Source organism: Eleginops maclovinus, chromosome 3 (assembly GCF_036324505.1).
Source record: "Eleginops maclovinus isolate JMC-PN-2008 ecotype Puerto Natales chromosome 3, JC_Emac_rtc_rv5, whole genome shotgun sequence".
Lineage (NCBI taxonomy): Eukaryota > Metazoa > Chordata > Actinopteri > Perciformes > Eleginopidae > Eleginops > Eleginops maclovinus.
The window spans coordinates 22503692-22516737 of NC_086351.1; the positions used below are offsets into that span (position 1 = coordinate 22503692).

At 41.4% G+C, this 13046-nt stretch overlaps 1 protein-coding gene across 1 annotated transcript in view; it reads left to right on the top strand.

Moving 5' to 3' along the window:
* LOC134862143 (TGF-beta receptor type-2-like) overlaps window positions 1-11307 on the top strand; it is a 29296-nt gene extending 17989 nt beyond the window's left edge. The window contains exons 4-10 of the mRNA XM_063879879.1: window positions 63-355; window positions 438-686; window positions 1097-1210; window positions 1466-1603; window positions 2617-2758; window positions 8747-8874; window positions 10298-11307. Coding sequence (XP_063735949.1) covers window positions 63-355; window positions 438-686; window positions 1097-1210; window positions 1466-1603; window positions 2617-2758; window positions 8747-8874; window positions 10298-10558 — 1325 coding nt within the window. The 3' untranslated portion in view covers window positions 10559-11307. The remainder of the gene's footprint in view (window positions 1-62; window positions 356-437; window positions 687-1096; window positions 1211-1465; window positions 1604-2616; window positions 2759-8746; window positions 8875-10297) is intronic.
* Window positions 11308-13046: the final 1739 nt, after the last annotated feature.

Here is a 13046-nt window from a genome sequence, read left to right on the forward strand (position 1 = left end):
GTGTCGCTCACAGCATGTTTTATCCACGTTTTCATGTCATGACTGTCTTCTGTCTTTTACAGTTTTGGATCCAACCCCAGACGATCCCCTGGTGACAGTTCTTCTGGTGAGCCTGATGCCTCTGCTGGTGATGGGGATTGTGGTTGTGGGAATGTTCCACTGGTACCGAGCCTATCAGCAGCGCAGCACCAGAGAATGGGAGAGCAACATTAAGAAGCGCAAGACTAAAGCTGCTGGGCTGGACTGTGACGCCTGCGCCATCATGATGGATGATGACGGATCGGACAGCAGCTCGACGCACGCCAACAACCTCAACCACAACACCGAGCCGCTGCCTATAGAGCTGGATGTGCTGGTACAGAACTAGTTGCACTATTCTGTTATTTCCAAGCTAACTGAAACTCTCTCTATATTCCTAACTTTTGATCTTGTTCCAGGTGGGAAAGGGTCGCTTCGCCCAGGTGTACAAGGCCAAGCTGAAGCAGAGCACCTCAGATCAGTTTGAAACAGTGGCTGTGAAGATCTTCCCCTACGAGGAATACGCCTCCTGGAAGAACGAGAAGGACATCTTCTCCAATACAGACCTGCGACACGAAAACGTCCTCCACTTCCTGACAGCTGAGGAGAGGAAGGTGGAGAAACAGTACTGGCTCATCACGGCTTTCCACCACAGAGGAAATCTGCAGGTGAGTGTCAGGAAACCCAACATTAGGGCCGGGAAGTATTCAAACTCGCCTGTGCAAAATATGAATTGGTGATTTACTAATAATTAAAGCTGTCAGATGAGAGATGAAGTGGAGTAAAAATGTAAAAGTATAGTACAGGTATTTTTTATTTGTCTTAAATACAGTACTTAAGTTATTGTACCTAAATTCCACAACAGATCATTTGAAGTTCCTACCAAATTTTATTTTTCATTCCTAAATGTTATGTTGTTTTCCTCTAAGATGTAGAAGTTTTAAGTAGCATTACATGGAAGTACTCACTGAAGGACCGATATGTCAATACAACACTTGTGTAAATATATTTGGTTACTTTTATTAATGGTTTCAGCATTAATCAGTTTTAACAATCCCATCATCCTTGTGCCCTCCAGGAACACCTGACACGTCATGTGATCAGCTGGGAGGAGCTGCAGGTGCTGGGCATGTCTCTGGCCCAGGGGGTTGCCCACCTGCACAGTGACCGGCTGCTCTGTGGACGGCCTAAGGTACGAATGTGTGAATATGTCCCGTTGACAGACAGCATATCAGAGCGTTAAGAAATACCTACCATAATCACCATTATCACGTCTACAGAAAGAAACAGTAAGCACCTAAACATGCTGTAATGATAATCAGATTAAACAGACACTCATGAAGTCTCATTGGCTCTTGCCTAGTAATGAATGCAATGAAATATCATTTATATTTTTTATTGTATTTAATTTCTACTTCTGACACCCATAATGCTGTTGTTCCTAAAGGTGCCCATAGTTCATCGAGACCTGAAGAGCTCCAACATCCTGGTGAAGAACGACCTGACGCTGTGCCTGAGTGACTTCGGGCTGGCGCTCCGTTTGGACAGCTTCCTGTCTGTGGATGATCTCGCCAACAGTGGACAGGTCTGATTTAATAACTTTATAATATGACTTAACACGCTTCCCTTTTCATCATGCACAATTTGCAATGACTTAGTTTGCTCTTTTGTATAAGAGCAAGACATGGAGTTCTACTTGCAGTCTTCTAGATCAGAATAGCAGCAAATGATTCAAAGACTGCAACTTGTTCATAGTGTTGATATACAATTATGACCTTTGGTGGAAGACGTGCTCAAAAACCTAATAAACCTAAGACAAAGTAGCTGTACAACCAATTACTACGAAAACGTAAAGTTCAAATGTAGCATTGAAAATAAAAAGTGTTATAAGTACAATTAAGTGATTGTTGATACTGCTGCATTGATCAGAGGCTGTAGGTCTTGCATCACAAAGTGCAATGCAAAAATGTGTGTTCCATGATACACATAAAACTTGTGTATCTCCAATATCTCAATATATCCCAGTAATGAATGGCTAAATGTTGAAACAGAAACTGATTACACAAGGGTTAACATCACTCCAGACTGTATCGTGGTCAATGTGCTGGCCATGGATGTATTAAGGGAACTGGAGACAGCGCTGAAAGCGGGGCCCTGTCATTTCTAAGAAAGTTGCTCAATGGCACATGAAGCCAAGATGGCCTGAATCTCCAGGACAAAAATACCCGTTACAGCCACTGTCGGCTCAATCAAACGGAGGGAAAATAACTCTGGATTCGGCTTAGTACATCTTTTAACTTTAAGCCCCAATCATTTAAAGTTTTCAAGTGATCCGCAGATTTACAGACGTCTTTTTTCCACTGTTAGTCAATTGGAAAACATATTTTGGACAACATGATGACATGGACAGACCACATCAGTTGTAGTACCATCGTTTGCCCACTACACAGATTTGCTTCAACATCCTGCTCGCTTCCTGGGGGCTTGTTTGTTACAGCAGTTTTCATCTTCTTATCTTTCTACCTTTCTACAGTATCTAATGTATTTTATGCTCAGTGTTTTTGTGTGTACTGATGTGTTAATATTTCTGTTCTGCAGGTGGGCACAGCACGCTACATGGCCCCGGAGGTGCTGGAGGCCCGACTGAATCTGGAGAACATGGAGTCCTTCAAACAGACGGACATTTACTCCATGGCCCTGGTGCTTTGGGAGATGATTTCGAGGTGTGAAGCTGTCGGAGGTCAGTAAACAAACATATTCAATATTCACAGTTTAACGGGCATTGGAAGTTTGATGTATTTAATAACACAAATACAAACATTTACATAAAGAGAAAAATAAATCCTGCTGAGGTGAAGTGTGAACCACTTGACTTAACATTGAAAACTGCCGCAGTGGAAGAGGATTTTTCCAATACGATAAAAGTCTTGTTGGAGTGTTTAATCATAATTTTATACTCACAAAGGACTTTATTTGGCATTTCCATCGCTTAGAAAGAAAGAAAGAATAAGATGATTCTGACTGACTTACTCGTGTTTCTGTTTGTGTTTTGTTACAAAAGACGTGATACAATTTTAAAGAATGAGTTGTATAATGAGTAATAATAACACTTATAATGTGTTCATTTTTCTTTTTTTTTGAGCTAAATCAACAACCCAGCCCTTTTTTTTCGAATCTTGAGCGATATTGATTTCCCCTCCAGTCATTTCTGAACCAAGAGCGACTGTGAAGCTACTGATTGGAGGGGGTACTTAGGGAAAACTGAAGTGTACACGCTCTATGGGCCCAGATATGGATAGAGATTTTGCTCTTGAGAGTTGGGCAATTTTTGCTTCATGCAACACTAAGCAACTTTCCTAGGAATTAACAGGTCCCTGCCTCCAACCCTGTAATCAGTTCTCATTTTACATGGCAGATATAGATTATAGACATGTCCGTATGCAAGATATAGAAATACTACATATAGTGTGACTTGCATCAGTTATGCAACTTGACCTAGGATCATGTCTGCATAACTCTTATGTCACCAGAGTGCCTATATTTCAAAATAAAACTCTCTTTCATACATTTTACGGAGCAGTTGCATCCACTTTTTCTCAAAATAAAGTTATTTTTACATGACTATGCACACTGTAGTCTGAGAGACCCTATACAAAAACGTCAAAGCAAACCCATGGACAGTGCATTTCGGGAACCGAAGAATGAAATATTAGACTTTTGGAAAAGGTCACAGAACTACTAAATGATAGGTCAGTGCTTCACCTTAGCAGAGGCAACTATTAATCCAATCATCGTAAGATCTAAAAACTGTTTCGCGGTATGGAGTAGGAAACTCAGACCTAAATTTAACTCTCAAACTTAATCTCAACCATCAACTCTTCGGACTGGACGAAATACCCTCAATTTCCAAACATGTAATCTGTTTCAGCACATAAAACTAAAACTGGATCGCACAAAGATAGAAGTACAAACTTTTCTATACTGTGTGGTCAGCCCCGCTCCCTCCGCCTAGTGGGCTTTTGTAGACAGTCTGAGACTTTTGGAATGAGACACATTCCAACATGTAAGTATGTGTCTGTCTGTGTTTATTTCAGAGAGAGAGAGGAACATAAAAAACAGACTGGAGGTACTATGAACACATTTTTTGCCCAGATTCTACTCTATATCTTAATCTGGGACTGTGTGTGTGTGTGTGTGTGTGTGTGTGTGTGTGTGTGTGTGTGTGTGTGTGTGTGTGTGTGTGTGTGTGTGTGTGTGTGTGTGTGTGTGTGTGTGTGTGTGTGTGTGTGTGTGTGTGCATGTTCTCTGTCACCATCCCAACAACAGCAGGCAGGATGGTGGCTGGAAATACAACCCTGCTCTGGCGTTGTTGTTGTGGTCAGTTATAGTGTATTCTCTGTGTGTCTCTGAGCATTTTATTTACTCATCCTGAATTAGCCTGCGGGCGTGGCAGGGCCTGCATGTCCTGAGCTCAGGGTCATGCAGCGGGGCCAAGAGTTTGCAGCGTGCTAAGCGAAAGCCTTTTGGTCCATGAAGGGAGGCAGAACACGTGTCAAAGGGAGAAGAAAAGAGTTTTATATTTTGAGAAATTATCTTTTGTGCTAAAGGGAACATGAGAAGTTTGAGACCCCTTCCATTTGTCTGTAGATGAAGCCAGTAGACGATTAGCTGAGCATAGATGCTGGAAGCAGAGGGAAATATTTGGCTTTGTTCTGTCAGACCAGTGGGTCCAAAGCTCATTCATTATTATTTTATAACTTTGTCTATTCCAAACACAAACAGAACAGCTGCTGAAACCATTTCCAGTCACAGTGACTTTGTGGAGTTTTATCTTCAAAGAAGCACTGAATAAACAGTTGTTAATTATTTGTTTTACTTGAATGCAACATTTCTGGTTGAACGCGAGCATGATAGAAGTTCTTTACTTGTGAGCATTAAAGGTAATTGTAGTGGGGAGTTTGTGTGAACCAATACTTGGGTAAATCAAAGCCAAAATTATGAAAAATCCACCTGACGTGTTTTTCTACAGCATTGCAGATAACGTTGTTTCCAGTAGAACCGCCCGTGCTGTAAGCACCTTGTTCACAGTGGTTCTGTAGAGTTGTACTATGCTGCCTTTAAGCTCTACTCAGTTAATATTGGACGAGAATAAATTACAGTGTTATTTTTATGTTCAATATAGTCTTGTAAAATGTAGGTTTTTTGCAAGAAACTTGAAGGAATGCAGTTTATTTGAAAAATGTTTAAATATTTTAAAGGTTTTATTGTCCTATGCACAATAGCGACTATACAGTGTACTTTGGGCAGTGAAGATCTTAGGCTCTTCCAACAATGCAACAAAAATATACATCAGACATGCACGGAAATAAGTCAACTATATACATGTAAAATCGGGTAATATAAAATAAAACAAGATGTAAAATGTAATACTCTACAGTGGCATAAGAGATGTAGATGGATGGATGGTAATGGGGGTCTTTTATAATCCTGTGGGCTTTCTTCCGGAGCCGCTGGGTGTAGAGGTCCTGGATGGCAGCTCCGTCCTGGTGATGTGCTGTGCAGTTTTCACCTCATCAGTCTTACATTGAGAGCGGGGCAACTGCCGTACCAGGCCGTGATGCAGCCGGTCAGGATGATCTCTATGGTGCACCTAACAGAGTATCTTGGAGTACATGTTGAACCTACGCAGTTGTGGAGGAAGAAGAGCCACTGTGGAGCTGTTCTGGTGATGGTGTTTTTGTGATGAGTCCATGTCAGGTCCTCAGCGATGTGGACACTGAGGAACCTGAAGCTGCTGACTCTCTACACAGCAGTCCCGTTGATGGATTTTGGGGCGTGTCCCTCTCTCTGCCGCTTCCTGTAATCTACAATCATCTCCTTAGTTTAGCTGACATTGACATGGAGGTCATGTTCTTCTGCAAGACTCTGAATCACACACACAGATGGCACGGCCTACTGTGTGTGCATGCATGCTCACTTGATCTATAAAGTGCTGTAAACCGTTTTAAATGCAGATTACCATTAACCATTCTAATGATGTTTGTTCTGCAGCAATGTGGAATCAGTCTTACCTTACACACTCTACGAGAGTCTTTACAATCATAGAGCTGTGTTTCTTTCAACATACCAGATCCCAGACATTGCAGCCACAGAGGTTTCTCCTAACCTCCAGGCCACAAAGGTTTCAGACAGATAATCTAAAAAGGAAACTGCCGTAAACCGCTCTCCGCCCCTTAGATTGGAAATACCATGCTTTAACCATGGGCCCCAGACAACCAAGGGGAAAGTGAGACTGAGGCTCTAGTTGCAGAAATATGTTCTCCAACCAAGGATACAATTATTCTCCAAGCTTTCAAATGCCCAGAGCTGCTGAAGGGACGCAGGTTGCACGTCTCATAAAGCCTCTATGTACTGCTCTATGTCCCAGAAACCATGCTAAACTATAAGAGCATGAAATGAGGAGACCTTTTCCACTACACTACTTGTTTTGAAGTTAAAAAAGCTGTAGTTTAAACCTTCTCATTTTAGGTCGGCTAGCTCTCTGCTGTTCTGTGTTTGTGTCTGTACTCAGTCCAGGAAAATGTGTGGTATTTATACCAGCTTCTCGGCAGGAGATCTAAACAGCCCAGAGCTGAGCACAATACCAGTCCTGGGATAAATAACCTCAAGGGGAATAGGCCGGCCTGGGTCCTGTTTTAAACTATGAGAGAGGGAAGTTCCACATGTCAAAAACAGGAAGTGTGGGCCTGTAGAGTCAGCTCCTCTACACACAGTTCTGATCCCAGACCTCCAGCTTCCTGTGCGGAGGTTCAGATACAGCCTTACCGGTTCCTGTGTTAAAGGAGGGGCTGACTTATATGAAACTACAGGACCTGTTTTTAGAATTCATCAAACTATTTTGCAGATCAACATCAAGGGAATATGATATTTAGTTGATATTAGCAAGCACAGGCAGAATGATAAAGCGGGTCACATATCTGTGTCCAGATATGTTCCTGGTTGTTGACTCTGCTAATGGTTGAACAAATACAATTAATAATGTCCTTGTATACTTCAAGCATTCATTTTCTTTCAGATCTGACAGGTTTGGGGTTATCTGTTATTATGGCCATATCTTCTCTCCCAAAATATAGCTTAACTTTGAAGTGTTATTAATCGTTCTTTCCATCAAGCTAGCATGACATGGTTCCAATAGATGCCTGTAGTTTTATATAAAAAAAGCATGTTCACAGCCCCAGAATCAAAAAAATTAGGGCAAAAAACATGTATGTAGTGGGTCAGACCTCTGTCCAAATTAATACTTAAAGTGAGGGAATTCAGTTAAGCGCAGACCCTGGTTTAAGGGGTCTAAAACATTTCTATCTAGCCCAAGTGGAATTTGATCCGGGCGTGGAAGAAAAAATTGCCTAGTGGCCAAATGATGATACTACAACTTCCGTGGCAGTCTGTGCATCATTGGACCCAAAAATAATTTTCCCCATTGACTTACAATGGGTGAGAGATGTCTTCAAATCAAAGAAAACTTCATAGTCTGAACAATTGAATAGTAGTTATTTAAATCATTAGAGCCTAAAGTATTTAAAATGCACCAATAGGTGAGTTATTTTCATTCTCCATTCATTTGACTGAGCCGAGAGCGGGAGATGGAAGCAGGGCTTAAGGAAATCACAATTGTGCCGCCTCTATGAGCCCAGATACGAGTACTTTTACACTTGAGTCAAGCAATATCGGCTTAATGCCCCACTGAGCAACTTCCAACCTCTGACGCTTTATCCATTTCTCTTTAGACATCCATGGTTCTAACCCTCACAGCTCTGTCACACTTAAAACTGCTCAAAAGCGTTAACATAAGTCAGTGTTTCACAGGTTGTGAAATACAGGATATAGAAACAGTCAGATCAAGAGAGGGTAAATGCAACATGATGCCTAGACTGTTTGTCAGATATTTGCATATCATGTTCATGTCTCTTTTCACCACAACTGTGTGACTAAGAGTCTTAGGGGCTCCAGACGGACTGCAGCTGTTGTGAGTTTGGTTTCATGAGGGCTGGACACCGTCCCGGAACTTGGTTTTTAATTTTTCATGGTTTCAGCGCTCTCTCTTTTCCCTGCTGGTTATTCCCCAGGAAATCAAAAGGATTTTTTAAAATTTGGTGTTCTGTATAGTGTGAGGTTGCAACTCCTTTCTTGTACGCCAAAGCCATTTGTTGCTGAAAAGATGATTATTCAAATGCCAGCACATGAGTTTCCCCCTTATGTAAACAAGTAAGACATTTTACTTCCCACAATCAGCATTATTGCTGCCACAAATTCTGCAGGCGTATAACACTTACATCTCAGTGGTTAGGGTAAGAATCAAACCACGATGCATTTAAACTTTATAATTACATTAACCCAACGTGCCTCCTGTTTCAAAGTTTCACTTTTTTCTATGAAGTGGCCCCATTAGGCTTTTTGGGGGTTTCCCTTTGCTATGTGTTACTGTATTACCATGTGTGAGCCTGTAAATGCTCTGCAAAGCCTGAAATCTCAAAGTTCCCTTCAGAGGGAGTTCCTCCTTTGTGTTCATGTTGGCCAGCTCATCTACATCGTATAGTCATGACAAATGTTTGGCAGAAAACATAATGGCAAACACAACATGACATAAAAGAATGATGTTTTATTGTACTTGAGACTCAAGTGAGAATTGCAGGCTATATCTGATCATGGGTTGTGTTTGTGTTTGCAGAGGTGAAGGACTACGAGCCTGCGTATGGCTCCAAAGTGCGAGAGCACCCCTGTGTGGAGAGCATGAAGGACAGTGTGCTGAGAGACAGAGGCAGACCGGAGATCCCCGATAGCTGGCTGCAGCATCAGGTCAGACACACTGCTCACACACACTCACTGCAGCACATATGCAAAATCATCATTTGACAGTCATGTAAATCTGCTTTATGGTTTTCACTTTCTTTGGTTCTTTTGTTCTTTTTTTAATTCAGTATGTGAACCTATATGTGAACATAATGTGTATGAGCCTAACTGTATGTACAGTACCTAACCAAAAGGGAGCATTTTCTGTTGGTTCTGATATCATTCCTGCTTTTGTCTGAATATGCGTTATGAAAGGCTTTACAAACTCTGAATACATTTTTAAAGAAACCCTCCCAACCCTGCACAAGCGGTTCATCTACAAATTGTGAAATTGACAGAAACTATAAACTGTAGATAAATAGTTTTTGGTAAATTGCAGCCAATAAATCTTGTGCTGCCATCTCATAGAGTGAGTATTATTTATCGCACACAGACAAATTCTAGTTTTATCTGCTAAATCATGCATGTTTAGGGTTTGAGTCTGTAATGAGTTTGAGAAAGAGATGGATGTGGTAGATAAACCTTTAAATCTGTAGAAATTAAATTTAAATTTGCAGTTTCCACATTCTGAAATGAACTTACGATACTGCAATGTTTTGACCTCATAATCAAATGCTTCAACCTTTTTGACAAGACAGTATTTAGGTTTTCAGCTTTGGGCTTGTTTTGTGCTTCTGATGTCAGTGTAAAATATGATAAATGGAATCAAGCCGAAATCAGTGAAACATCTTTATAATGATGTCATTTAAAATAAAATAAATGCATTTAAATACACAGCATCCTAAAAGACTGTTCTCAGCCCCCGCACCGATGTCAGGAAATGTTAGATTAACAGTAAAGGATTAAATACTTTATTCCTGCAGCTGTCACAGCTTTATATAGCTGTAGCCATCGTGCACACGCACAAAAGAAGTACTCAGACCCTTAACTCAAATACTCAGTTACAAGCAGGGCCGGTTCTGGAGGGGTAGCAACGGGAGCAATTGCACCCGGGCCGGTCTGGAGGGGGGCCCAGAAAAATAAAATAAAAATTAAGATTTCTCTCTGATCCTGCATTAAGTGTATCGTCATTTTAGCTTAATTTAGCTTAGCTTATTTGATCTTGTTTTATATTATTGTAATAGAATGAAAGAAACAATCACCACAAGAATTCTTCACTTCCAACATGTTTGTGTAACAGCTGACTTTAGTAGTTATGACTTTGGTGTGTGTGTGTGTGTGTGTGTGTGTGTGTGTGTGTGTGTGTGTGTGTGTGTGTGTGTGTGTGTGTGTGTGTGTGTGTGTGTGTGTTTGTGTGTGTGTGTGTGTCTTGATTCTGCATTAAAATAACTTGAGGCTGTTCGACAACATGCAATTTTTATAACAAACAGTTCAAGGTGTTTTATTAAGTATGGAGTCTCACATCCCTGCTGTGGTGCTCTCTCTACAGGGCATTGCAGCGATCTGTGCCACCATCATGGAGTGCTGGGACCACGACCCCGAGGCCCGGCTCACCGCCCACTGCGTCGCTGAACGCATCTCTGAGCTGGAGGAGGAGATGGAGAAGCTGTCCAGCCGCAGTTCCTCGGCAGAAAAGATCCCCGCGGAGCTGAAGATCCCCACGGACTTGGAGATCCCGGGGGAGGAGGTGAAAATCACCGGAATTCAGGACGTCATAGCTGTGGAATGCTCTGTGAGTGACGAAAAGTGACAGGAGGCGGGACTTCTCTATGTACTTTCATCAAAGGCACTTCTTCTGCTTTGATGGGACTGAAGATTGTCAGCAGTGATGTTAGGGAGCAGGAATCCTGCGTCCCACTATCTCTTTCTATCCCAGCAAAGAGAGACGGCTTTTGGACTTCTGAAATATAACAGATTGCCTTAATTAGCTGAAGAGCTAAAGAGCCAAGAATCTAAAGATAACTGGAAGCTTCCAAAGAGTCAGGCTCACTCTTTGAGGAACAAACAGGGCAGTAACTATGCAACCAAAGACATTTAATGTGCACTTTAACATTGTTTTTCTTATGCATTATACATGCTTGTTCATGTATGCTAACGTGCTAGCGGAAGTTTTTGTGCCTTTGTTTGTCCGATTTTGAGCCGGAGTGTCTAATGATGCCGTGCTCCATCTTCACCAGCAGGAAACCAAAGAAGTGTGTGTGTGGAAGGAGAGTGTGTTTGAGCTTTTGTGTGTTTTTACCCAGCTAAACCTGTTTGCCAGATAAACAAGCACAATGTACATAGAGACCATGACTGTACATAAGAGGAATATCAACCCAAAGGGAATGTTAATCCTTCTACTAATCTTTGAATGCAGATAATCAAAGACGCCACAGATTTCATTTCTTATTTTAAAGGAAAGTGTGCCAAACTGATTTTATACCCTGCCTTACATACAGTTTGTCATTTGTAAAATATTGTAAACCTTTTATGAATTAAAGAAATGTCTGTATACTGACAGTCTGTGCTCAAATCCTTTACTACCTCTGCAGCATTGTCCACTTCCTGTCTTGCATGGTGACAGAGTTTGGAAACTCAGTCCAGTAGTTCAATGTCCCTCAAAGCACCTGTGGAGCCAAGTGCATATCCACAAAAAAGAAAATATATAAACTGGTGCAAACTGAGTATAATGTGTTGAAACGTGTCAAAAATAAACCCATTAATATTATGAATAGGACAAGTTTACACACACACACACACACACACACACACACACACACACACACACACACACACACACACACACACACACACACACACACACACACACACACACACACACACACACACACACACACACATATACACACACACACACACCCACACACACACACACACACACACACACACACACACACACACACACACACACACACACACACACACACACACACACACACACACACACACACACACACACACACACACACACACACACACAGATATCCATACTTTATTGGAGTATTTACTGCTACTCCACTAAATCTAATAGGGAATACTGTACTTTACTATAATTATCTTACATCTCACATTATAAACATGCAAGAAGCTTAAAAAGTGTAATACTTTTTTAAGATTACACTAGTGGTACTACTGGGCAGTTGTGTCTCTTGCCATATTTCACATGTCTATGAGTTTATCAGCTTCCCCAGAGACATTTCCATATTAAAGACATATTAAACAAACCTTCAGCAGGGTGAAAGTGAAGGTGTCTGGGCAAGCAGGGTTAAAGCTGTGTGTGTTTTGTAGGTAGTATTGATCTGGAGATCTGTGAGGCAAAATGAGTATAAAATAGATTTGAATAAATTCACTCTTTGTATCTGAAGTACTCGGTTTGGTCACATTTTGTGGCATTTGGTTTAAGTTTTACATTTCTGTTTTATGTAGATTGTATTTGCCTATTTAGGGGCCCTATTCTGCACATTTTCAGGTTCTTATTTGTATTTAGTGTCTCTACTGTGACATGTTTCCATGCTTTAATGTTCAAAAAGCTCTTTATTTTTCTCATACTGCCTGTGCTGCAGCACCTCTTTTCACCCTCTGTCTGAAACCAGAGCCCAGTCTGCTCTGATTGGTTAGGCGGTTGGCTCTGTTAAAAAGGTCCTGCCCCTTAGCCTATCACATAAAATGTTTTTGAGTGCGAGCCAATAGAGGTGCAAGTGTTACACTGTAATGTCATCATTACTCCCTCTGAAAGGAACTTTATGATTTTAGCCTTTGCAGAACCTTTGCATGTACCACAAACATAAAACACACTACAGGAAGGAAGGGAAAAACCCAAAAAGCAGAATGGGGCCTTTAAAATCTGAGTGGTGTATTCCTGGCATCACTGCCTTTCCTCAGAAGCAAACTTCCAGTGTCCAGAATAAACTTCTGGCATCTGTTCAATTATTTTATAGGCCTCAGTGCTGCAGTGTTTTCTGTGTTTTCCGGACGCCCTGCCCTGCATACTCTCTGTGTTGGCATCAGCTGCAGCCTCTGTTTCTTCAGGTCTTTTCCAATTACTGCCATGGTATGATTTAACTGCAGTCTGCAGGGAAACACATGTTCTCTATCCTTAATTGACTTCCACAAGTTTCCAACAGCAAGACAGCTGTTTTAAGAGCATGCCTGCCCCCTACTGGACCAAATCTAGCTAACAATCCAACATGACTAATGAATAATTGTACTTTTTTTGTTAAAAACTGCTGCCTTAGTGT